Source organism: Sabethes cyaneus, chromosome 2 (assembly GCF_943734655.1).
Source record: "Sabethes cyaneus chromosome 2, idSabCyanKW18_F2, whole genome shotgun sequence".
NCBI classification, from domain to species: Eukaryota; Metazoa; Arthropoda; class Insecta; order Diptera; family Culicidae; genus Sabethes; species Sabethes cyaneus.
The window spans coordinates 9,158,503-9,186,466 of record NC_071354.1 but is presented as its reverse complement, the minus strand read 5'-3'; the positions used below and the strand labels follow the sequence as shown (position 1 = coordinate 9,186,466).

The following is a 27,964-nucleotide window of genomic DNA, read 5'->3' as shown; positions in this document are numbered from 1 at the left end:
ATGTTTAACTTTTTCAAACGTTCAAAGTCGCAAAAATCAAAACAAAAACTGCAACTGCAGCCGTCACACGGCCACGGGGATGCATCGCAGCAGGCAGTGCCAGGCGCGTGCGTGGCGAATACCTTGGAGACGCAGCGGCCCGTCGTCGTGCGGTCGTCGACGGTGCAGCACGTTCAGGGCGGAGATGTGGCCAGCCGTTGTAAGGTGGACCGAACCGGTGCGCCGAACGGAAGTGGCGAAGAGGGTGGAAGTATTAAAAATAAGCAACATTCATCGCCGACTGCCGTGGCCAGCAGCGGTTTCATCAGTCCGAGTGATATAATCCACGAGAACGGTTGCTCGTTCGGTTTGCAGGACGGCGACAATGCGATCGAGTTCGTCGACGGCGAGGAGGAGGTAGACGAAACCGTGATCGATGAGTGCGTGCAGCCACGGCGCGAACATTTTCTGCCACTTGAAGCACGGGGGGAACGGAACGATTCGACATTTGAGCGATCGACTAGTTACAATCAAAGTGCGAACCTGATCGAATGTGATATGGCGAAGGGAAGAAACAAACGACGCTATCAGCAACAGCAGCAGCAGCAGCAGCAACAGCAAGGTGGTAAAAATTCAAATCAACAGCAGCAAGGTCAGAAACAGTCAGGTCAGAAACAAACCACAAATAAAGAGAGTAACTTGCTGTTGAAAAAGACCGAAGAAAGTTCGGGAAAGTTCGATAAAGTGGATGGTGGCAAGTTGTTTGTGATTCGCCCGGAAAATGTTAATCCAACCCCATCTTCCAAGGACAATAAAATTATTCCGAACGAAGCTCGAACGAAGGTGACAACCGCTGGCGAAGATGCAACTTCGAAGCAACGGCCCTGTCTCATGGTCGGTGACGTCAATGGTGAAAACGTTGCGGATCGCGAGGATAAAAATAGTATCGTGTTGTGCTCGGACACTAACAAGCCCTCATCTGACAGCCGTGTTGATGGTGCGAATATATTGACAGGCAAGCCTACTGCGACTGCGCCGCCGACGGCGACGTCACAGTTGCCGTTAACGCAAACTACAAACCCATCGCCACCCGTCGGTGTTTGTAATGGTGCCGGTTCCGTCGTTAGTGAGTTATTAAGCTGCATCAATAGCAGCTCATCAGTATCATCACAGTGTCCTGTAGGGGAAGATCTTCGTTCTAGTTCTGGTACCGGTGCCGCTGGCATTAAAGATGATCTGCGCCAATCGCCCACCAGTAGTGAACTTGTAACTAGCAAAGACGTAACATCCAACAAGGAAATGGGCCAGCAGCCAAGTAAGACAAGTGATTCGGCGAACCGCAGCAGCCGACGATCAATTACCCCAACGCAACATCATCAGCCTACTGCGGTTTTGTCCCAGCTGGTGCTACCGCCCAAGAACGATGTTTTTCGGGACGATTCCAGCGACGATCGAGATGTCTTCTATGAGACCACCGAATCCGTATCGACCCCATCTCCAATTACAACCTCCGTGGATGATAAAACCTCGTCTCCGTTTGATTCGGTTGCCGTCCCAAAAGACTTTACCGGCGAATCAAAAATTAATCCAAAGAAACGAGTAGTGTTTAGTGATCAATTAGTTGTAGATGGAAACCCATCTCCTGAGCGCGATTCACGCAAAGTTTTCGCCAGCGAAAACGCGTTAAATTTAGATCCGTTGATTTATGAACCAGTTGCGAAAAATAATGATGAGCACATGCATGCAGCATCATCTCCACCCGGTTCGCTTGTGAATAACAACCTCATCAACGGTGTAAACGTTGTGCTCAGTGTAGGTAGTGAACAACATGCATTTAACAGTGATAGAAGTGGCATTTCAGTTAGTGTTCCCGCGACAATCATTGCCAAAGCCAAGCTAATCGATTTCAAATATGACAACAGTGAACCCATTAACGGTGGCAGCCACAATGGCTTCCACAAGGAAGAAAAGGAAGCACCGGAAGCACAGTTTACGTTGATCGAGCCCGACAGCAAGGAGGCGACGCCCGTCATCATGGAAAACGGCATCAGTGCCGAGCTGATCGTAGAAGATCTGATCAGCCTACCGGACGTGGTGCAGCCGACCAGCATCGAGAAGACCGCCAAGCAGCCGTTCAACACAGTTGATAAGATCAACAGTGAAATGTAAATATTATCCCTTGTTTTTTTTTCTTTCGTATAAAATTGTACATCTCATTTCAGAAATTGTTTTATGACCATTGTATTCGCGAAAACCGCGCACGCGGTCGGACAATGACGATGACGTTTTATTTTTATGCCTGACTTCATTGTATTGTCGAGTCCGGTAGTCTCACTGGCTGGTGTTCACCCGCACAGACGGGCTCATTTATCTTAACGTGTCCATCAACGTCCTTCCTTCTGGTCTGGTCAGTGAACGGCAACGTGCGAAACCGCTTTTTTATCATTGACACTAGAAAAGCATTCACTTGACCACCCTGCGGGTGGTTTATTTTCCCAGTTTTCCAACGCATGCGGATATTTTAATTTGTTCCACGTGACAAACGAAAACCTTTTCATACCATTTGGTTGCTATAATCGTTCGATTTCACCCTCTATTTAATTCAAACGGTTGTCACATCACCACCGACATCCTGCTGCGGTTTTGCTGCCCAACAACTGCGACATACTGTCTGCGATCGGATGATCGCACCGAGTGCAGTGCAATTGATTCCGACCGACGCTTCAATTCAACGCAACGGCGAACTGGCACTGACTTGCTACCGTTCGCTGCAGTGCACTTTTAGCGTACAAATTATTGTTATTAGCGGTAGTTTAAATGATCGAAAATAGTGCAAAACAAGTTTCGCCGAATAATGCATACCAGAATGAGGTGTGAAGCGACCGGCAGGAACTTGGCAAAGCCAAGCGAGCGAAGCGTTACAAAAATGCATCTTATAGTCCTGCTCGATTCTGCGGCAGCTTAACATTTGGCTGACGAGCTGTCTAGCTTCGCCGGTGTTCTTTTTTTAAAGCAACAATTTTTTTTATTGAATAACAATTTAGTTTTCTACGGAAAACTCGTATTACGTAACTACATTTTGAATTTATGACAAACATTTAATATACTTCTTTATCTTTGTAATGTAAATTAGCAATACAGTTTGTAGATGAACAAAACTCAACTGATCAGTTGCTCAAAGTTACCTATATGACGTATAAGCTATTTTGCATATTCCATTATTGAAATTGGACTTGAAATCGGTAATGACTTAAATTAGGACATGAAGTCGGATTAAATTGGATTTAAAATTAGAGATGAAATTGGAATTGATTTGACTTGAAATTGAACATAAAATGGGGCATGAAATTGGAATCGAGATTGGACTCATATTCAACTTGAAATTGGATTCAAAAGTGAACTTAAAATAGGACATGAAATTGGACTGTTCTTTAAAATAGACTTAAAATAGGACTTGACATTGAAGTTTAAAGTGGACTTGAAATGTTGCATGAAAGTGGATTCAAATTTGTATCTATTTGGTTCTACCTAAAGTTGTCAATGTCAATGTATGCTATATAGGGAATGTCCCCACTTTTGGTAATGCTATCAGAGATGAGGTCCTAGACCTGACTCTGTGCAGCACTTCTATAGCTGAGAAGGTCAAAAACTGGCATCTCTTGGTCTCTGACGAACCAAGTTTATCAGATTACAGGCATATCGTTTTTGGTATTGAGGCAAACTTTCTCAGGAGAGAACAATACAGAAATCCGAAGAAAACCAACTGGAGTTCATTCAGAGAACATCTGGGAAACTCTCGGAATTCCTGTCACATTAATATACGCACACCAGCTGAGCTGGACGCTGCAGCCAATGACCTACAAAGTAGGATTATTGATGCTTATACTGCAAACTGTCCGTTAATCACGCGGACAGTCGCCGTGACGTGCCCTGGTGGAATGAATCGCTCAGCAACCTTCGTCGGGAGGCTAGGCGTTTATTCAACAGGGCTAAGATCACGTCTAATCGGAAGGCATACAGGGCATCTCTCACCAAATACAACGCAGTGCTTCGCAAAGCCGAAAGAAAGTCCAGAGTCAAGCTTTGCGAAAGTATCCAGACTCTACCTGTGGCGACGCGACTCCAAAAAGCGTTAGCCAAGGACCATAATAATGGCCTAGGGCAATTGAAAAAACTGTTACTACTAGGAAAACGTTTGAGATTCTTATGAACACGCATTTCCCTGGTTCGACAGTGTCTACTGGAAGCGACGTCGCGTCGGCGCGCAACAGCAAGTTGAGTCGTCGCGCAATGTGTCTAGCGACTCGGTTCTGCTTACGCGCCGACTGTTTACGGAGGCTTCAATCAATTGGGCACTCAGCTCCTTTGAACTAATGAAGTCTCTGGGTCCGGGTGGTATACTTCCCATCTTCTTACAAAAAGCGGACGAGATTATAATGCCCGAGCTCATCAACCTATTTCGTGCCAGCTTTTTACGTTGGGACATGTTCCGGCAAGCTGGCGGAAGGTCAGGGTGGTGTTCATACCTAAGGCAAGCTGAAAGATAAAACTATGCCAAAAGCTTTTAGACCAATTAGTCTGACATCAACGCTTCTCAAGTTGATGGAAAAAATCACGGATAATCACGTCCGTAACGGGTTTCTGAAGAAATCTCCTTTACAAGGCAATCAACATGCTTACCAATGCGGTAAATCTATGGAAACCGCATTTCACTGCCTAGTGACGCTGATTGAGAAGTCGCTTCAATACCAAGAGACGGCACTTTGTGCTTTTCTTGACATTGAAGGTGCTTTCGATAACACGTCTTTCGCCTCAATTAACACGGCTCTCTTTAATAAAGGAACTGATCAGCCGACAATGAGCTGGATTCAAACAATGCTGGCAAGCAGGGAAATCACAGCCTCATTGGGAGATACGTCGATCACAATATCAGCGATCAAAGGATGCCCTCAAGGAGGAGTGCTCCCACCCTTGCTTTGGTCACTGGTGGTCGACGCTCTCTTGCAAAAGCTGTCACAGCATGGCTATGAGGTCATTGCGTACGCCGACGACGTGGTAACAGTCAAACAGTCGTGATATCATTTACTAGGCGGAGGAGACATACTCTTACTCCCCCTACACTGAATGGAATCAGACTAAGCTTCAGCAATGAAGTTAAACATCTGGGTATTATTCTGGATCATAAACTGAACTGGACCGCTCACCTAGACTATGCTGTCAAGAAAGCAACAACAGCCATCTGGGCATGCGGTTCACTGTTTGGCAAAACCTGGGGACTGAAACCTCAACTAGCCCTTTGGTCATACACTACTATTGCACGGCCTAGGCTAACTTATGCCGCTCTTGTATGGTGGCCAAAGGTAAACGAGGTGACAGCGCAGACCAAGCTAAACAAAGTTCAACGCCTGGCATGTTTGTCAGTGACCAGCGCCAAGCGCACTACACCAACTGCAGCCATGGAGGCAATGTGTTATGCTTGCTACCTTTACATCTTCATGTGAAGAAGGAAGCCGAACTCGGTGCACTAAGGTTGCAGAGGTGTCGTAACATATTTGAGGGGGATCAAATTGGTCACCCCTGTTCAGGGCCTGTTCTTCCATCTGGTACCATCTGCTTCTCAACAGATGGTTCAAAAATTGAGACTTGCAAAGGTTCTGTAGTCTACGGACCCGGAATAAAGGAAGCTATTCCACTGGGCAAAAGGCCCAGCGTGTTCCAAGCGGAAGTATATGCAATATACATCTGCGCCAAGATATGTCTAAAACGAAAGTATAGGTATGCTAAGATCGCAATCTTTACGGACAGCCTGCACTACTGGCTCTCAAGTCCACCAAATGTGCATCCAAATTAGTTTGGGAGTGCAGCACAACCTTGAGGAAGCTCTCCCGCCAGAACAAAGTTTCATTATTCTGGGTGCCTGGACACTGCGGAATCGAGGGCAATGAGCTTGCCGACTGCCTAGCGTGACAAGGATCTGCTCATCAGTTCATTGGCCCTGAACCGTTTCTGGGCACCTTCATATCCGCTGTCAAAAGCGAATTACTGACCTGGAAAAAGCTAGAAATAGCATCCAGTTGGTATAAAGCGCAGGACTGTAGACAAGCTGAACAGTTTATCTACCCAGACTCTGCAGTAGTTAATAAACTATGCACCTTAACGCGTTGGGAACTGCGCATAATCACGGGACTCCTCACGGGACATTGTCCCACTCTTTACTATTTAAAGAGAATTGGCAAGATCTTAACCGACATTTGCCGCTTTTGCACTTTAGAACTAGAAAGTTCAGCGCACTTGCTCTGCTCCTGTGGAGCTCTTGCGTCTTCCAGGTTCAGCTTCTTCGGAAGCTGCCTATTTCCTCCATACTCAGTATGCAAACTTCATCCCAAGAAGGTAGTAGGTTTTATTAACCATGTAATACCTAATTGGAGTTTTACAACCCAGCTCAACTTCATCAATGGGTATGAGCAATCCGTAAACTGTGTACTGTACAGCAATCGGGGCCAGCTACAAAAGACAATCTTCGTGACTGTCACAGTGGCATTTTTGAACCCAGTGTCCTCTGGCATACAAAAAAATACCTAAAGTTGGATTAAGATTTGTATATGGAATAAAATTGTATATGGAATTGGAATCGTGGTTCGACATAATGGACTTCAATTGGACATGAACTGGATTTACTTTTTTATTCAAAAATACCGGCAATGAAAAGAACAACTCCGATTTCCGAATTACACCTTGAGGAATTATTTTTTGTTCTATATCAGTTTTTTAAGAGTGCATGCCAGTGGTAATGGCGACAGACTTCGCAGCCAGCCGTTAGAGTACAGGACGATTGCAGAGCCAGTTGCTACGATCCTACTGACTCTAACAGCCTCTCCTAGCCGAGATTCGAACATATGACGACTGGCTTATTAGAGGCCAAGTGGGAGGCAATATCGCGAGTTATTGAAACCGAAAAAATCGTGGTGGCCCGACCATGCCAGTGGCTCGACGCTAACTACATTGCCCTACTCTTCGATTTGTAATTTTCAATTGAACTCTTCTATGACAAATTTTGATAGCTCTGAAAAGGACTGATTGAATTTGAAACGCTTAACCGTCCGGCTAGCCTTTGCATGAACTTTCTCCGTCGTTCTTGTGCAGTTCTGGGACGTTTGATTGGAATTTAGCATTCTTTTCTGCGATTACGAAAGCGCTGAAATTCGCCTTCACTGTATATGCCCCGCAATACGCGCTTGCTTTCTTATGAAGCGATGATAACAAAGGAATCAATGGAGGTCATTGCGTACTCGTCAAGCAGCTGAACCCTGAACTATGCTTCGGCTTCTGAAACGACGAGCATAGGCCAGCGGTTGACCGCACCGCAATATTCTCTACCTAGTTCTTGCCTTCCTGTGGGGTGATGCAATCTTGGGATACATATTCTGTGGACAAACCAGTAAGTAAAAGTTTGACTTACGCTGAAAGGACGTGTATCTTTCTACGTGAAAAATCGCGTAAAGTTCTCTACAGGGAATTATGTGACTTTCAGTTGAGTATTATTGGAAAATACAATACAATCTATTTGATTTGCACGTAAATGCACGCATACTATTGAAAACTACGTTGAATTTACGTAAATAGTACGGGAAAAGTTGGATGGAAAATATGTCCCGTAATTTAGACGTGAAAATTATTTTTAGTGAACGACTATTTGAGCAAGCAAATTTACCAGCTTAAGCTTCAAACACGCGTCTTTGTTTTCTGAGATTTCTAAAGCAGTTTTTATGCTCAAAACAAGAGCTATGTTCACGAAAATTTATCATTGTCTTCCTTGTATCTGTCAGAACATAATGTTAAATTTTCGTTAATGTTTTGAGCATAAAAACTGCTTTAGAAATCTCAGAAAACAAAGAGGCGTGTTTGAAGCTTAACCCCAGGGGCTGCTTATCTGATCGATTTACATTGTTAAACTTTCCCCGGATGTGCGTTGGCTACTTGGCTGAGCACGGAACCGTTGAATGATGCAAGGATGATCCTCGCTCTGTTCATGCTGGCTCTCGCATGGAGTTTTTTATACGGTAAAAAGGGTTTTACGCAGCGGGACTTCACTAACAGCCGCCCACTACACTGCACGACATGCCGACCTCAGCTAATGGTTGCCGAGCTAATTATTATTCGTAACACTTCAAACATTTGGCGAGAATAGGGAATGCGGCGAAATTTTTCTCTTGACCGAGCACAACGGTTAACAACGCACTGATACCGCTCGGAATTACTGACATAATTTTTCACCGACTTGCTTGCCGTTTGCAAGCAAATCCCTCTTGCAGGCTTCCGACCGAATTTACAATAAAAGAACATTCAAGTTTTCAATCATGATGCGTTGGTCCTGAAAAGGACCGATTGTTTGATTATCATAACTTTAATTTGCAACATGTACTTGAAGCTTATGCACTTGGTGACGACCTCCAGGCAACAGAGAAATGATCGTCGAACAACCAGCTAGGCGTTCAAAAATAACGTTTCTTATTCTTTTTGTGTTCTTCTGAGTTTTGCCAGATTTCTTAGCAGTTTTTCATCTGGCGCCATTCTACTATTTTATTCGAACAAATTATATCGTCGAAATCCATTTCATTTTTTAACTCTATTCTGCGTCATTTGTAATTATTAGCCAACGATGAAGAATTGAACAAACCTCTGTCCGGCGCTACCATTGAAGTGGTGTATTGTCGATCATTGAAGTTGCCAAAGTAAACCAAAAAGAAAGTTTAATTTTCTAAACGCCACATCAATTGCCAAAACCGCTCTTTTCAGGACAAACCAATTCGTATATGACAATATCAAATATTCTCTTCGTTCTACTGACTGTAATTTACTTTGTACATACCGATTGTCTTCCAGAACTCTGTACATATTGGGAAATGTCCAACTCATATTTAAACTCTTATGCTGGCACGAGAGCGATGGTCAGTCGTTTCTGTTATAAAAATCGGATGCCGTTTTGAGTTGCCTCTAGCACGGAGGGTAGCTGCTTGAAAGCCTACCTTGAACTACTTTACGACCAGCCCAGGACCAAGACTTAGACGGGATAATCCAATCTTTCTTTGGTTGCTAGTACACGTTGCTCAGCAAATACTTACTTCTACCCAGGCATGTCTAAAAACTGAACCAAACTGCGTGCCGCATTTGAAAACTACCACGAAGTTTATTTGAGACGGTACGCTGTTGCCGTGCCTGATAAAACAACCCGTACGCTGTGAAAAAGCAACCGCTAGCCTTTTCAGTGTTGTTTTTTGCACACCGGGTTTTAACACTTCGGAAACACTCGGGATGGCGTGTATTTCTACTTCGTAAAAGTTTCTCGGATATATGCTGGACGCAGCGTTACCAACCGGTTTTTACGAAAATCTGGAAAACGAGAATAAAAGTGTCTGGAAAAGTCTGGCTGCCATTTGCTCCAATGGAAGACAATGTTTGGAAAACGTCTTTTTTTGTCTGATTAGGCATCAAAAAGTCTGGAAAATCCAGACAAATCTGGAAGGTTGGCAACGCTGGCTGGACGACCAGCGTGAACTCGTGTCTTTTTGCTTTTCTATTTCTTTCACTCACACGGCCAATTGGAATAAGTATGAAGCGCCTCCATGCGTGTTTTTGCAAGTTTGAAAGTACTCGCCTACGGTGGATTCCGATATCGGTAACACTCGGAAACCGTGTGTTACCCGAGCCCATTGAAAACAGACTAAACATTTTTTAAACCTAACGCCACCGGTGTAATGCTTCTTACACTCCGTGTTTGTTTGCATGTACGGGAACGGCGTGCAAAACGAAATTAAGTTTGTTGAGTGGTTTTGAGCAATGGTGCCCACGTGTAAGCTCGGTTCGGTGTTTTACCCATGCCTGCTTCTACCAGCCGAGAGCCGGGGTGGCTCTTGCCATATCAAGAATTCCTCTCCACTGTACTTGGTCCTGGGCTACTTGTCACAGATTCGTTGAGGGTCTCTACACACGCAAGTCGGCTTGAACCTGGTCGAGCTTTCTATCACGTTGGGCCCCTCTATTCCTGGTGGGGTTCTTGAAGGGAACGGATTTTACTGCACAGTCGTCCGGCATCCTTGCGACGCGCTCGGCCCACCGTAGTCTCCCAACCTTCGCCAGGTGTACGATGGAAATCTCTCCAAGCAATGCCTGTAACTCGTGATTCTTACACCTCCGCCACTTTCCGCTATGCGCTTATACCCCGCCAAAAATAGTCCGCAACACCTTTTGTTCAAATACGGCAAGTGTACGTATGTCTGTCGTAAGCAAAGTTACTGTCTCAAGTTACTGTTACAGCAATCTAGCCGGTTGCCCTTTTTGTAAATGGGACACACTACACCTCATCCTCCCAAATCTTTGAAATTATTCAATGAAGTGCCGTAGCTAGCGGTTCTTGGCCATTTTTGTAGATCTCTGCCGGGAGTCGGTCCTTTCCGGCGGCTCTATTATTCTTCAGCTGACGAATTTCTCTCCGGATCTCCTCGAGATCGGGAACCGGCACGCTGTTTTCGTTTGTAGGCACTACGAGGTTAACTTCCATTGCTCATCGAAATACTGCTTCCACCTGTCGACCACCTCGCGCTGTCATTAGCCCGGAATAATTGTTCCAGCTCCTTATGATCTCTGTCTTCCTTCTAGCACTTTTTCCTCCTCAGAATCGTGGTCAACTCCTTCCTCGCTGGTCGATCCTTGGCCAAATTCTCTCTCGTTGATATGCTTCGATAGTTTTTCCAAGCTCTTTTTTTTCTTTATCACTTGTTGGCGGCATTGCTCGTCAAACTAATCATTTCGTGCCCTCGAGATTACCTCACCAAGCACCGCGGTTGCGACCCCGTTGGCGGCCGAGCGTGCCATACTCCAACCGTCTTCGATGGTCGAAGATCTCCATCTCCACAGGGGAAGGCAGAACTTCATCCAGTACGCGCGCGTAGCTTTTGGTGATGTTGAGGGATGATTATGTGAGACTAAACCATAAATATCGACGTATGAGCCAATTATGCTATCGGCCCTACATTCTGGAAGTTTGTAAATAATCAAAGGAATGAGTCTGAACTACCTTCCTCAATGATATATAATGGGCGCTGGAGCTCATTCTGAGCAAACTGATGTAGTTCATTTTGACCTAACAGCAGCATTCGATAGCATTAACCGCGAGATTGCCATAGCCAAACTGGAAAAGATAGGATTCGGCATCAGAGTTATCAGTTGGTTGCAACCGTATCTCACTGGCCGTCGGCTTGCAGTGAAAATTGGTGATAATTATTCTGATGAATTTTCTGCTCCATCTGGAATTCCCCAAGGCAGCCACCTAGGACCATTGATATGTTAATCCGAGTAAATGTGTCGCGATTACATTCTCAAGAAAAAAAGAACCCATCTCTCTCGACTACAAGCTTTCAGGTACTAGCATTGGAAGGACTAACTGCGTCAAAGATCTAGGCGTGCTCGTTCCAGCAGCATATTTCATATGTAATCGGGAAATCATCTCGTTACTTGGGATTCATAATGAGAGTGTCTAGGACATTTAACGGACATTTACTGCCTGAAATCTCTCTACTGTTCACTCGTTCGTTCAGTTCTAGAATATTGTTCGGTAATTTGGAACCCTCATTACCTCAACGGAGTACACAGGATTGAAGCTGTCCAACGAAGATTTGTTCGATATGCTCTTCGGTAGTTACCCTGGAATAATCCACACCAGCTACCAAGTTACGAAAGTCGTGCACAGCTTATAGGACTTGACTCATTGCAAGTGAGGCGAGCGCTTTTCCGTGCTATGCTGATTGTTGATCTGCTAACCAATCACATCGATTGCCCTTCGTTTCTCGGCGAATTAAATATCAACGTCCGCTCTCGAGCTCTTCGCGATAGTGCCTTCTTCAGGTTGCCTGTTCGACGTACTAATTACGGAACCCACGGTGCTGTCATCGGTCTGCAGCGAACCTTTAATAGAGTTTCTTCTAGATTCGACTACCACATTCCACGTTCTAGAATTAAAGTAAATATTTTAAGTATGCTTAAGCATCATTAGGACCATCTGGGTCTGTTGATTGGTAACAAATAAACAAATAAACAAATAAACAAATAAACTCGCGGGTTGTCTAATTGCCGAATGTTTAACCGAGGAGGACGTCTTTGTCGCGAAGTATAAACCATCGATAGCTTTGAGCGCACACGTCCTGCTACGATTTGGATCAAGGTTCGTTGATCAAGTTATCTACAGATGGCTTTGTGGATATCTTTGCGGGGAAAAAAGCGCTCCTGATCGCCAGGTCTCTGGGATCTGGGCGTTCATATCCCCGAAGACGATCTTGATGTCCCGTGGTGAGCAGCTGTCGTGCCTGTCGTAACAACTACACGTAGAATGCTTTCTTCTCGTCATCGGTCCTACCTTATTGTGGACAATGCACATTTATGATGGTGTAGTTGAAGAAGCGACTTGTTCTCAACATGCACATCCTCTCGTTGATCGCTTTCCAGTCTATTATGCGATCCTGCCGATTTTACCGGTCACTACGAAGCCCGCTCCCAGCTCGTTGGTCGCTCTATCGCTCTGGTAAAATTAAGCTTTGCTGCTGTGTATCCTCCATACCTTCTCGGTTCTGCATTCTAACGAACACGCCGACGTCCCTTTCAAACTCGCGCTTTTATTTCTACATGCACTGCAACGAATTTTTGCGACTGTGTGCTTAGCTAACAGCCACAGTCGTCGCTCGTCGTTTGTCGTTGCAGCCCGATTTGCTGATACCGATTACTCAAGACGGCTCGTACTCCCGCCCGTGTGTAGAATCGAGGGCGAAGATGATGAAGAAGAAGAAAAAGTAATGCAAAACCTGATGCCGAACATTTACCGAAACTTGTGATATGTATGATTACAATATAACTAAGTCAGTGTTTAGATTAAGACTTTTAAGATATGAAATGTCTGTACGACAAACTTAAATCGAAGACTAAATAATAATAATAAAAAAATGTATCCCAGTGCGCCACCAGCCTCACGGGCAGCCTATTCCACACGTGTCTTTTCACTCGGGAGTAAGCTAAGCAGGAAGACGATATGAGGATGTGCGTGCGCGAGTGTGTGGGTAGCAGAATGTCTGCACACAGCACCGGTGGCTGTTTCTTTTACACCTGCGTGTGCGGCGTAAGCGTAGAATGCTATGTCGTGTGTGACAGGCGCCAAGCATCTATTCCATGTCCTCATTTATCCTTTATCCATGCCCAATGTTCCGAGTCGAATTTCCTTGATTGTTCGTAGCAGTTTAAGGTAGGCTACGGTGGGCCAGACACCTCATAAGGATGCCGGACGACAGCGATCAGGTTATTTATTTATTTATTTTATACCTGTTTTGAACTGATAATGCAAAACAATACTTACAAGAACATTTATTTCTAATTATTATATACAAATTAACAAACTAATGGTCAGGAACGAAAAGAGACCGAGCGCATCAGCGCTGTGACTTATAAGTAATAGAATAGTTGGTACCACTGCTTGAGTGACAATTTACAGGAAGTAGCTTAACGCAATTGTACGTGAACCCTGACATACACTACATAACAATACCAACAGACATATTGCTGTCCTAATGATAATTTAGTCTAACTAGTACTGAAAATGTTTAAAAGGTTCACCGAATAGTCCTACGAGTTAGGTGAAAGTCGAACCCAGCTGACACTTGACTGAAAACTCGTTGTAGCCCGACGATGGCCCCGTTTGCTACTTAATTTATCCTTCGAAACGGTGCTCAGAGGAACATTCTGCTACGAAGAGGTCGTGGTTGAGCTCGTAGACTGGCCCAAGATCGGATAGAATGGTGACGACTACTTCAAGCAGTACGTGCCACCCCGGCTATAAGTTGACGACGACGAGCATTCAATTCTGTTACACTGAACGAATGGAAAATTTCGAGGCGACGTTTGAGCATGTTGATCGTTCTATTCTCCTAACGAAGATTGCAGATAAAATTGGAAAGAATTAAGCATTCAGTTTTGCTTAATTTAATGAATTCAAAAGAATCGTTTTACTCAGTTCTCCCCAGATTTCAAAGTATTCTCTGGAAAGACCCCATGCAGACTTTTCTACTTTGTACTTTTGTACCTCAAAATTTCTTAGAATCGAATGGTGGTCAATGCTTTGTTTTTCTGCACAAATGTTTTTTTTTTGCACTTTTGGGCCATTTGATAATACATTTTTATCAGTCTGCATCTTTTTAAAAAATTATGTCTTTCAAATTTCTACTGATAGGTTTTACTTATCTTTCTTATTTTACTTACTTCCGAATTATGGAGTAAAAAATAAAAGGGATATTTTTCAGAATGGCTATCATAATTTTATCCTACTTATAAAATATCCTCATCAACTTCATTAACTCCACCTTCGTGATTTCAAGCGATACACCATAATTTCTGTTTCCAACTGCTTCAAACTATAAACTAATGGTTGCACCTATTTCCCACGCGTCTTTTTTTTCAGGAAAGAGCTGGTGAATCAGGAATCGCGCTACAGCGCCAAACTCGAGGATGCCGAGAAGCGGTCAAGTGAGGCGCAGACGAAGGTGTACGAGCTGCAGTTACAGCTGGACGAGGCGCAACGGGAAATTTCGTTGAAGGAATGCAACGTTGAACGTGAGTAACGTCACGGCACGGTTAATTTGATCGAATGCAGTGCCTACTCTGTGTGTTTGTGGGGTGGGAGTTTTGATTTCCCGTAGCGTCAAAAAATAATCACGCACGATATTAAAGTAAACACGGCTTTTTCTTGTGAGGTTAATGACTTGCGATTATTTTTTTTTGGCACCCGGAGGACACTGCGACGAATGATTTCACAACTTTGGTTGACATAAACTTGTACGGGGCAATTAAATAATACGCAGTTGTTCGAATTAAATGGCTGGCTGGTAGGTAGGTGTAGGTAGTGGGAAGTCACCAAACAACCCGCCTGCCGGCGGAAGAAAAACAATTAACGCGACCGCTTTGAACGAGATGCATGGTTGGTTGGGTGTGCGGGATCAAAAGTCTGACCCGGATGGGTGGCGGCGGTGGTACAGGGAAGCGCGGCATTGCGCGTCGGTTTTATTTCTGTAATAGATTTTATAAAATTAGCATGCTTCGCAAAAGTCAGTTTTACTAAATCATTGCAGTTCGACCAAAATGCAGTGTAAAAAATCATGTCTGAGATTTTTTCTGTGTTTAATGTGGAATGTTTTGTTGCTCGCCTATTTACAAGCAGGGGCTTTTCTTTGATGGATGAAGGTACGTAGAAGACAATTGTCGTCTGCCGGTCGTCAATTGTCTTCTACGACTTTTGGTTATTTTTAGACTTGTAAATGAGAAACACGTTGCAAGGTGCACAAAGAATTTCTCAGCACGTCCCAAGTGTATCTATCGTTGAGTCCGGACAAAAACAATATTTTGCTTGTGATAGTTCCGCGTGTCTTAAAATACTTTTTGGCGGAAGAAAGCGACAAGCCACGTTGTTTTATTGGCGCGATCGATAATCGAACTACGCAGTATCAGAGGCGAGGAATTATTTTTGTTCAGAATAAAAACAGCTTTCAAAATTCAATGAGATTAGATATGTTTAAAAAGTAAGTTATTGGTAGCAAGTTTGCCATGTAGACTGGTCCAGGTGAAAGTCCACAGCTTATAGGGACGTACCTCATCAGAGGTGTACAAACAAAGCAGATCGATTACTTCCTTTGTTCGTTCCACATGGGAAGCAAACTGTTTTCACTTTCCGCTGGCTCTAGTGTAATGACCGTACCGTTTTTTGATGCCAAATTCGTTGACATCTAAACGGTCAAAGCAGCCAGCGCTGACGTTTTCACTTTCATCAGACGTCCAAATAAGTCACTCTAGGGAAATGAAAAACCAGATGAGCTTAGTAGACTGTGCCAAACTTGTAGTTTGTGATTTCAGAGTGACATTTCGATGGTTGCTTGCAACCGAAATGGGAAATCAAAGTTCCACTAAGACCGGTCCTGGTATTTTTACTGAAATTTACGTAAAACAATCTACTAACCAAACTGTTCGTTTCCCGTGCAGGTCTCCAAGCCGAACTGGATGCAGCGTGCAGGGAATGCGAAAGCATTCAGGTACGGCTGCGAACGCAGAATGCCAATATGGACGCATTAAGACTGAAATTCTCCGACAAGGAGGATGAGTTAAATCTTAAGTATCAGAATTTAGAGATAGAATTATTAGAGGTAAACGAAAAATTGAAAGAAGTGCGCCAGCTGGCGCACGATTTGAACCGCCAGTTGCTGGATGCTAAAGCGGACGCCGAAAAGCTCCAGCAGGAGCGAAACAAACTACTGGAAGAGCGCGCCGAGGAGCAAAAGATCATCAAGGAAGCACTGGAGGCGGCACTGAAGGAGCGCCACCAGGTGGATGCCAAGTGGAAAAATGACTTCGAGCGGCTGCGTACGGTACATTCGGACCGGGAAGAGCATCTGATGGAGGACTGTGAGTGGAAGATTCGATCGATGCAGAAACACTGCAAGGAAAAGCTGGAGTCTGCCGAACGGGAGCGAAAGGTTGCCTTGGATAATGCCGTCAAGTTGGAGCAGGAATCGAGGAAACATTTGCAGGAGGTACTTGAAAGCGCGTTTTCTAAGTTATTGGAAGCCTAATTTCGAATTAATTTGTAGGCTAAACACCTCCGATCGTATGAGACTGAGGTTGCCCAGCTGCGAGGACTTACCTACGATCAACAGCAAGCTCTAACTGCCATGACACGTCAGCTGGATCATCTGAAATCCGAGCTGGAAGTAGCGAACAATAAGCTCGAAGCCGAAATCGTTAAAGTTCAACAGATCAAAAGTCGGTGTGAATAGTAAGTAGAGGTTTATTGGGTCCTTCCTTCTAATCTACAAGTTTTTTCCTTAATTTCAAAGTCAATTGTGTGAAAAAGAGCGCGAAGCGCTCAATCGTATCGAAATTGCCCGTGGGGAAATTGCCATGCAATGGGAGGATCGGCTGTTGCACGAGATGAACCGGCTTAAGATCGAGCTGGAGCAGATGCACATCGAAGAACGGTTATCAGCGATTGAGAAAATCAAACGGGAAGCACTGCAAGAGACGGAGGCACTCTCGCACAAGTTTAACATGCGGGAAAAGCAGCTGAAAGAGGAAGTAAGACTACGTTTGTCATTGATTTCCAGGTTTATTTATTGTTTTACCAATTTCAACAGATCGACACGCTGAAAGCCAAACTAATAAGGCAAAAACAAGCGATGGAGGATGCCCAAACGGAAGCAGACGCAAGGCTAGTGCAGTCCCGAATGTTTGTAGAGCGAGCGGAACGCGAGCATGAGGCGGTCCTTGCCAGGGAAGTTGGTAAACGAGATGAAATTATTGGTTGGTATCACTTCTAACTGCTTCAGTGGAGGCTTTAAAATGATACTTTCACTTTGTAGAGAATCTGAAGGAACAATACGAGCGGGAAAAGCAGGAAATGGAGCAGCACTTTAGCCTTAGGATACAGCAGGTGCAAGAGGAATTTGCACGGGAACTTTCGGACACAACCGAACTGTTGAAGATTTCCCACAAGAGAGAATTAGGTAGGAAATTTTCCATTCCACATATTTAACCAACGGTTACGATCGATATTTGTAGAAAAACAATGGAAACAGCTCGTCAGCGACAAGGAGGAGGCCCTCCAGCAGATGGAATCACGACACCGAACACGAATGGACGAGGCTGAAAATAAAATCAGGTGAGTTTCCGCTCCCCGGATCGGATCACCCGTCATTTCGTTTTCCCCCAAACTGTCTGTAGCTTGCCCCCCTTCTGTGCGCTCCTTCCAAGCCTTTCAAGCTAGAGCTGGAGAGCTGTTTAGGGCATAAAGAGCCTAACTTTTCACCTAACCCTGCTCTGATGGCTAATCTACATCGATCGTAAATCAAATAAAAAAATCATTCATTCACCTTCCATTGGTTTTGTATGCATGCATGCATGCAAAAGTAGATGCACCAAGCCAGTCTATCGTGCATGAATTGGCCAGATTACACTGAGAATAGGAAAACATCCAACGGAATGGATCCGTAGATGACAGAGCGGAATGAAACACGTGACTCGCCTTGACATCATGTATAGAAAGATTAACGATTTGTTTGATTTCAATGTTGTCCTAACCTTGAGCGTTTCATTCTCGTTTTTTTTTGGTAATAGCATTCTTTTTTTCTTTTTTTCTCTCTTTCTGTTCATTTCAACTCATTCGTTCTCATTCCGCTACTGTCATTCCTCTAATTTATCGCCAAAATTTCGCGTTTTATTGTCTATTGACGCAAATAACTTTGACGGTTGACTTGTCATTGAAAACTAAACGGTCGAATGGAATGCTGCTGTTGCTGCTGCATACAAAACAGTGGAAATTTAAACGTACATTACAGAAGTAACCACATGATCACTAATAACACTAACAAAGCAAGTACGGCGGCTCCCGCGGGACCGTTGGTCAATTTGGTTCAGCTGCTGGTGGATCTCATCCGCGCAGCATATCCTCTGTTTCCGGCGTTGGTAGTCTTCCAGCAGACACATTCCGGTTCGCTGGCCGTGCTGACGTTTCTGCTAACGCTGACACTCGTTGTCTACGCCCAGCTACGGTTGGGCATTCGACGTTAGACGTTTGTTTGTTTGTTTTCTGTCGATTTTGACGATTTTGCGAAACGAAGACAGCTTTAATGAAATGAGAGATTAAGTCTCAAAAGTATTTGATTTTGTTTATTGCTATTGTGATTGGAAGTTGTGTCAATTTTGATCGATAGTGGTTTGACCATTATGTCCAGATTTTGACAGCATTTGAAATATTAAATATACTCTTCCCGTATACTTCCCGTATAGTTTAGGCTTTGTACAACAAAGTCAGTAAAATTTGTAGTTATATGTCAATACACACAAGAATTCGTTTCAATCGTGTCGGTTAGTCTTTAATATTCAATGAAAAAACGGAAAATGTCAAATGAAAAACGAAAAATGTCACCTGAAAATGAAAATGTCGTGCGAAAAATTAAAAATGTCAAACTCGAAATAAAATATATCAAACGATAAATAAACATTTCCAATGAAAAATAAAAATTGAAAAATGTGGAATGAGAAATAAAAAATGAAAAATGAAAAATGAAAAATGAAAAATGAAAAATGAAAAATGAAAAATGAAAAATGAAAAATGAAAAATGAAAAATGAAAAATGAAAAATGAAAAATGAAAAATGAAAAATGAAAAATGAAAAATGAAAAATGAAAAATGAAAAATGAAAAATGAAAAATGAAAAATGAAAAATGAAAAATGAAAAATGAAAAATGAAAAATGAAAAATAAAAAATGAAAAATGAAAAATAAAAAATGAAAAATGAAAAATGAAAAATGAAAAATGAAAAATGAAAAATGAAAAATGAAAAATGAAAAATGAAAAATGAAAAATGAAAAATGAAAAATGAAAAATGAAAAATGAAAAATGAAAAATGAAAAATGAAAAATGAAAAATGAAAAATGAAAAATGAAAAATGAAAAATGAAAAATGAAAAATGAAAAATGAAAAATGACAAATGAAAAATGAAAAATGAAAAATGAAAAATGAAAAATGAAAAATGAAAAATGAAAAATGAAAAATGAAAAATGAAAAATGAAAAATGAAAAATGAAAAATGAAAAATGAAAAATGAAAAATGAAAAATGAAAAATGAAAAATGAAAAATGAAAAATGAAAAATGAAAAATGAAAAATGAAAAATGAAAAATGAAAAATGAAAAATGAAAAATGAAAAATTGAAAATGAAAAATGAAAAATGAAAAATGAAAAATGAAAAATGAAAAATGAAAAATGAAAAATGAAAAATGAAAAATGAAAAATGAAAAATGAAAAATGAAAAATGAAAAATGAAAAATGAAAATTGAAAAATGAAAAATGAAAAATGAAAAATGAAAAATGAAAAATGAAAAATGAAAAATGAAAAATGAAAAATGAAAAATGAAAAATGAAAAATGAAAAATGAAAAATGAAAAATGAAAAATGAAAAATGAAAAATGAAAAATGAAAAATGAAAAATGAAAAATGAAAAATGAAAAATGAAAAATGAAAAATTGAAAACGAAATTTGAAAAACGATAAACGAAAAATGAAACAAAAAGCTGAAGATCTGAATTCCAGAATCAAAAATTTAAAATCAATTAAAAATCAAACGGTAATTAATTCCACAAACCAAAATTGAAACATAAAAATGCCAAATCAAAGCTCATAAATCAAGAATCCAGCATTAGAAATAAAACCGAAAAAGTCACAAATCGTAAATCAAAAATCGAAAATTAAAACTCAAAAACTAAAAATCGAAAATAAAAAAGAAAAAATCAAAATCCAAGACTCAAAAATTGAAAATCAAAAACCAAAAATCAAAACACATCACAAACATCAGAAATCACAAGTCGAACACTAAAAATCAAAAATCGATAATCGAACGAAACCTAAAAAACCAAATGTTAAACATCTAAAATCACCAATCAGATACCAAGATAAAAAATGAAAACCAAATTAATAACCAAAAATTAGAAATCAAGAATGCAAAGCTTAAAGCTAAAGGCGAAGTCCCAAGTTGCAAGTTCCAAGGCCCAAGTCTCAAGTCCTAAGTCTTAAATCTGAAGTCTAAAGTCCAAAATCCAAAGTCAAAAGTCGCTAGTTACAAGTCCAAAGTCTTAAACCCCAAATCCAAAGTCCAATGTCCAATTTGCAAAGCCCAAGGTCCCAATTCCCAAGTCCTTAGTCTTAAGCTTCAACTCCCAAATCCAAAGTCCAAAGTCCTAAATCCCAAGTCACAAGTCTAGTCACAAGTTCCAAGTCCAAGTCTTAAGCCTCAAGACCAAAATCCGTGGTCGAAAGTCCGAAGTCACAAAACCCAAGTCTTCAGTTCCAAGTCCAATGTCTTAAATCTCAAATCCAAAGTCACAAGTCTAAAGTCCCAAATCCCAAGGCCAAAGTCTCAAGTTCCAAGTTCCAAATCCGAGGTCGAAAGTGCAAAGCCCATAATCTTAAATCAAATTTAACACCAAAAGTCAAACATCAAAAGTCAGAAGTCGAAAGTCAGCATTCGAAAGTCAAAAAATCTGAAATCGAGAATCTACAGTTGAAAATCGAAAGTCCAAACTCCAAAGTCTAAAGTCCAAAGTCCGAAGTCCAAGTCCAAAGTCTAAAGTCTAAAGTCTGAAATCTAAAGTGCCTAACGGCTGATGACCAAAATCTAAGGTCTAACAGCCAAAGTCGACAATTGAAAGCTGAAAGGTTTAAGTCTGAAAGCGAAAATGGAAAGTCCAATGGTGAAAATCGACAGTTAAAGGTCGAAAGTGGGGAGTCGAAAGTTGAAAGTGGAAAGTCAAAAGTCGGGAGTTAAAAGTTGAAAGTTAAAAGTCTAAAGTCATAAATCTAAAATCTAAAGTCTAATGTCCGAAGTCCAAAGGCTAAAGCTCAAAGTCCTAAGCCCAAAATTCAAAGTCCAGAGTCTGAAATTCAATGTCCAAACTCCAAATCTAAAGTATACAGGCGAAAGTGGAAAGTCGATAGTCGGAAATCGAAAGTGGAAAGTCCAAAGAGTTAAAGGCGCGACAGTAATAATCTAAAGTCTCAAGGCGAAAGTGGACAGTTGAAAGTCGAAGTCGACAGTTAAATGTCGAAAGTCGAAAGTCAGCAGGTAGAAGTCGAAAGTCGAGAGTAGAAAGTTGAAAGTCGACGGTTCAATGTCGAAAGTCTCAACTCTAAGGTCTAAAGGCTGAAGGTGAAAGTCGAAATTTGAAAGTCAAAGTGGAAAGGCAAAGAGCTAATGGCGCGACAGTGACAGTCTAAAGTCTCAAGGCGAAAGTGGACAGTTGAAAGTCGAAGTCGACAGTTAAATGTCGAAAGTCGAAAGTCAACAGGCAGATGTCGAAAGTCGAAACTTGAAAGTGGAAAATTAAAATCTGAAATTTGGATGTCTAAAGTCATAAATCAAAAATCTAAAGTCTAAAATTTAATGTCCAAACTCCAAAGGCCAAAATTCAAAGCCCAAAATTCAAAATTTAAAGTCCAAAGTCTGAAATTTAAAGTCCAAAGTCCAAGTCTAAAGTATAGAGGCGAAAGTAAAAAGTCGATAGTCGGAAAATGAAAGTGGAAAGGCCAAAGAGCTAAAGGCTAAAAGTGACAGGTTAAAGGCGAAAGTCGACAGTTAAAAGTCAAAGTCGGCAATCAAATGTCGACAGTTGAAAGTCGAAGTCGACAGTCAAATGTCGACAGTCGAAAGTCGACAGGTAAAAGTCGAAAGTATCAAGTCTTAAGTCTAAAATCTAAAGTCGTAAATCCAACGTCTACAGTCCAAAGTCAAGTAGGAAATCATAAGTCGAATGTTAACAGTCAAAAGTTGAAAGTCTAAAAGTCTAAAATCTTAAGTCTAAAGTCCAAAGCCCAAAGTCTGAAATTCAAAGTCCAAAGTTCAAAGTCCATTGTCCAAAGGCAAAAAGTCCAAAGGCCTAAGTCAAAAGTCCAAAATTCAAAAGTCAAAATTTAAAGTCCAAAGTGCAAAGTTCAAAATCCAAGTCTAAAGTATAGAGACGAAAGTCGAAAAATGAAGGTCGGAAGTCGAAAGTGAAAAGTCTAAAGGCTAAAGACTACAAGCGAAAGTCAAAAGTTGAATGTGGAAAGTCTAAAGTCTGAAATCTGAAGCCTAAAGACTAAAGGCGAAAGTCTTAGGTTTAAAAACCAAAGTCGAAAGTTAAAATCTCTAAAGTCTGAAAGTCTGAAGGTGAAAGTCGAAAGTCGACACTAAAAAATCCAAGTTACAGTCAAACACAATTAAAGTCAAATGTCGAAAGTTGAAAGTGGAAAATAAAAATATGAATTTGGAAGTCAGAAGTCATAAATCTCAAATCTAAAGTCTAAAACCTAATGTCCAAAGTCGAATGACTGAAGCCCAAAGACCAAAATTCAAAGCGGAAACTTTAAAATTCAAAGTCCAAAGTCCAAGTCCAAAGTATAGAGGCGGAAGTGGAAAGTCGATAGTCGGAAATCGAAAGTGGAAAGTCTATAGAGCTATAAGCTAAAAGCGACAGTCTAAAATCTAAAGGCGAAAGTCGACAGTCAAACGTCAAGAGCGACAGGCAAAAGTCAAAAGTCAAAAGTCAAGAGTAGAAAGTTAAAAATCGACAGTTGAATGTCAAGAGTCTCAAGTCCAAAGTCTAAAATCTTAAGTCTAAAGTCCAAAGCCCAAAGTCTAAAGTCTGAAATTGAAAGTCCAAAGTCCTAAGTTCAAAGTCCATTGTCCGAAGACAAAAAGTCCAAAGGCCAAAGTCCAAAGTCCAAAATTCAAAAGTCAAAATTCAAAGTCCAGAGATTCCAAAGTCTAATGATTAAAAGCGAAAGTCGAAAGTTAAAATCTGAGAGTCTAAAGTCTAAACGTGAAAGTCAAAATTTGAAAATCAAAAGTCGAATTTAAAGTCAAACACAGTTAAAGGTCGAAAGTCGACAGTTGAAAAAGAAAAGTTAAAAGTTGAAAGTCTGAAGTCATAAATCTAAAATCTGAGTCTAAAATCTAATGTCCAAAGTTCAAAGGCTAAATCCCAAAGGCCAAAGTGTAAAACCCAAGCTTTCAAATTTAAAGTCTAAAGTCAGAAATCCAAAGGCCAAAGTCCAAGTCTAAAGTATAGACCGGAAGTGGAAAGTCGATAGTCGGAAATCGAAAGTGGAAAGTCCAAAGAGCTAAGGACTAAAAGCGACAGTCTAAAGGGGAAAGTCGACAGTTGAAAGTCGAAGTCGACAGTCAAATGTCGAAAGTCGACAGGCAAAAGTCGAAAGTCGATAGTTAAAAGTCGAAAGTCGAGAGCAGAAAGTTGAAACTGGACAGTTCAATGTCGTAAGTCTCAAGTCTAAAGTCTAAAATCTAAATTCGTAAATCCAACGTCTACAGTCCAAAGTCAAGTCGAAAATCATAAGTCGAAAGTCAACAGATAAAAGTCGAAAGTCTAAAGTCTAAAATCGTAAGTCTAAAGTCCAAAGCCCCAAGTCCAAAGTCTGAAATTCAAAGTCCAAAGTTCAAAGTCCATTGTCCAAAGGCCAAAGTCCAAAATGCAAAAGTCAAAATTCAAAGTCCAAAGTCCAAGTCTAAAGTAAGAGTCGAAAGCGGAAAGTCGAAAGTTGAAAGTAGAAAATCTAAAGACTAATAGCGAAGTCTAAAGTTGAAAGTGGAAAGTCTAAAGTTGAACGTGGAAAGTCTCAAGTTTAAAGTTGAAAATCGGCAGTTAAATGTCGAAAGTCAAGTCTAAAGGCTAAAATTTAAAGTATAAAGTCTAAATTTCACAGTCCAAAGTCTAAAATCCAAAATTCAAGTCAAAATTCGAAGTCCACATTCTGAAATCCAAAGTCTAAAGCCCAAGTCTAAAGTATAGAGGCGAAAGTTGAAAGTCGGAAATCGAAAGTGAAAAGTCTAAAGTCTAAAGACTAAACGCGAAAGTCGAATGTTGAAAGTTGAAAATCGGCAGTTGAATTTCGAAAGGCTCAATTCTAATTCCAATATCTAAAGTCTGCAGTCTAAAGTGTAAAGTCCAAAGTTGAAAGTCGGAAATCAAAAATCGAAAGTCAATACTTAAAAGCCGAAAGTCTCAAGTCTAAAGTCCATGGTCCAATATCCAAAGTCAAAAGTCCCAAGCTCCAAATCCCAAGTATCAACCAAGTCCCAAGTCAAAAGTCCATATTTGAAAGTCAAAAGTCCAAAATCCAAAGTCTAAATCCAAAGTCCAAAGTCCAAGGTCCGAGATCCAAAGTCTAAACTCAAATTTCAATAATTTAATGTCAAAAATTATAAGACAGAAGTCCAGAGGTAAAAAGTCAAATAGTCAAGAAGTAAAGAAGTAAAAATGGTAAAAGTAAAAACGGAATAATCAAAAGCCAAAGTCGGAAACTCAAAAGTGAAACAGTAAAAAGGTCGCAATGACGAAATGTCAAAAAGTCTGAAAGGGCGAAAGGGTCGTCAAACGTCAAATACATCAAACCTTCAAAAAGTCAAGTAGTCAAAAAGTGAATCAGTAAAAGAGTTAGACGGTGAAAAAGTTTTAAAATGTTCAAAAAGTTAAAAATGTTAAAAGTCAAAAGACAAATGTAAAACAGTCTTAAAAGCGAAAATTTCAAAACTTCAAGAAAACAAATCAAAAAATCAAAGCGTTGAAGTCTCAACAAGTCACAAAGTTAAAAAGACAAAAATTACAAAGTAGGAAAGTTAAAAAATCGAACAATCTAACTCCTAAAAGGCTAATTTGATTGTTAATTGATGATTTTTATTGATAAACGATGAATGATGTATAATGAATGATGAATGATGAATGATGAATGATGAATGATGAATGATGAATGATGAATGATGAATGATGAATGATGAATGATGAATGATGAATGATGAATGATGAATGATGAATGATGAATGATGAATGATGAATGATGAATGATGAATGATGAATGATGAATGATGCATGATGAATGATGAATGATGAATGATGAATGATGAATGATGAATGATGAATGATGAATGATGAATGATGAATGATGAATGATGAATGATGAATGATGAATGATGAATGATGAATGATGAATGATGAATGATGAATGATGAATGATGAATGATGAATGATGAATGATGAATGATGAATGATGAATGATGAATGATGAATGATGAATGATGAATGATGAATGATGAATGATGAATGATGAATGATGAATGATGAATGTTGAATGATTTTTATTGGATTGGTAACGAGAAGATCAAGTACATGTGACAATGATTAACCTTAACTCAATTTTGAAGCAAAACATTATTGATATTTTTGGCCACTTTTCCTACTGCAATTTGATTTGCCGGCACGAGGACGAGTTCTATTATATTTTATGGTAAAACCAGCATTGCAACAGAGTGATTAAACCTATATGAGCTTTATAAAGTTAGCTTGCAACTGCCAATTATACTTCACAGCCAAATTTTTGCACAGTAACACTACAAGCACATTTAGTAAACTTAAAAATATAGTTGAATTGTACCAGATTCTATCAGCCGCGTGTGATACTTGATACATTAAAAACTACACAGACTTGCAAGCATTTTGAAATTGACTATTCCGAAAAAAAACTGAAAATAAAACCAGGCTCGCGCATATTTCCAACCCATCCATTCACCCATTCAAACTGCCTCATTATCTTTGCTCATCATTGTTGTGTCTCACCTACCCTCCCTCCTTCTGCCTTCCGCTGGCTTCCCGTCGTTCTGCGCTTGCAGAGAGCTCAAAGTCGGCCATCAGCGGCAACTGAAGGACCTGCAGGAGGAGCACCGGTTCGAGGTGAACAGCCTGGAGACGCGCGATATGAAGAACGCCCAGGAAATCCAAACCCTGCACAAAAAATGTCGATGTCTAACGAATCTGTGAGTATTTACCGCATTTTTGGTTTGGTTCATTCGCAGTTCCTTAGACCGCTGCGCGCCTACTTATGTAGAAGAGAGATTGCTCGCTCATTTCACGCATTCAGCATACACTGCGGGGTTGCCATCGTTACTAATGCTTGATAGTTTTCTCATTTGTAAATATTCGCACCGAGCCTAACACCGAAGTTTTGCGTAACAATGTTTGACGTTTTCGAATGTGACGTTCTTGATGGTTTCCTTGTCCCGGAAGATCGAGATTGGATATCACTGTAGAATGTCACGTTTGAAATCTAGTCTTATGAAGCATCCACTTCTTAGTGAAACAAATCAATTAAATCATACCTTCTCACAGTTTCGAGGAAATGCGAATGCGATACGAACGCCGTGAGCCTCGGCGGGAAGACCTGCAGCAGATCGAGGAACTGAAGAGTGTCATCGAGTCGCAGGATCGGGATTTGCGGCTTCTTACGGAGCGACTGCGTGAAATGCAACTCCAGGAGGAGGAATTCCACCAGCTGCAGAAGCGCTTTCAACAGCTGAATCCCCCGCAACCTCCGAGGAGGGCAAAAAACCATCGTGGAGGCAAACAGTACAACCAGACCAACCAGTCGGACATACCGGCGGCGGTGCTGGAACACGATCAGGAACTCCAAAAGGAGGTGATGCAGCAGCAGCAGCCTCAGCCAGTTCCGCAGATTACTACTTCCGTTCCGATTGTATGCGATGTGATCTACGAAGAGAATGAAGCGGACTTAATTAAAGAAGAAGAAGAGGAGGATGAGGTAGAAGAAGAAACCGCTAATGATGGTGAGGTTGAAAACGAAGGTGAAGAGCTGATAGTCGTCCTTCCGGAATCGGCGATTCTAACCGAAACTACGGAGATTCAGTCCACCGAACCGATGATAATTGAAACCCCGCCCAATTCGCCATCCGTGGTTTTAGAAGAGAATAATCAGTCCGAAGCTGCTGAAGAACAAAACTCGGACCCTGTCGGGCAGCCAGAAGTGGTGGTCGTGATAGAAAGCGATCAACTGCCCGAACCGGAAAAGCCAATTCCCCTAACGACTCCTACCATTGTTATCACCGCAGATCCAACAGCGGAGGCAGATGACTCCGACGACGTGTCGATATGCACCGTTGTTGAGCTTCAATCTCAGCTGGAGCAAGACCAGGACCAGAACCAGGAGGAGGTGACAAAACCTAGTGACTCCGCGCCATCATCTTCAGCTGAAGATGATCAGTTTAGGCAAAAGATTCCGGAAATGATCGTAATCCGTGTGCCGGATGTCGTGGTGGAAGCGGCTGCAGTTGCTGCTGCTGCTGCCGGCGTTGCCGGCTCCGGTGTTTCGACTGACTTCTCCGATTCCGTCGTCGTAAGCTCCCCGGGGCCACGATCTTCTTCGACGTAGTTGATAGTAATCGGGCCGGGTTAGTCATGCTTTTTAGTTTCCAATTCAGTTGATATGATTGTGTTCTTATCGCTGCTAATAAACATTAAAATTGTTGATATTTTATTTCGTGTTTGTAATAAAACTATCAACACGGTAATCA

The 27,964-nt window shown here is 41.3% G+C and overlaps 1 protein-coding gene across 1 annotated transcript; it reads left to right on the top strand.

Annotated features, from left to right (window-relative positions):
* Window positions 1–27,822, top strand: LOC128733649 (restin homolog). Its single transcript, XM_053827386.1, has 10 exons — window positions 1–2,144; window positions 14,474–14,625; window positions 16,045–16,592; window positions 16,650–16,834; window positions 16,896–17,133; window positions 17,193–17,358; window positions 17,418–17,561; window positions 17,617–17,716; window positions 26,270–26,413; window positions 26,766–27,822. Exons 1-10 carry the CDS (start codon window positions 1–3, stop codon window positions 27,820–27,822), a joined length of 4,878 nt encoding a protein of 1,625 aa, XP_053683361.1.
* Window positions 27,823–27,964: the final 142 nt, after the last annotated feature.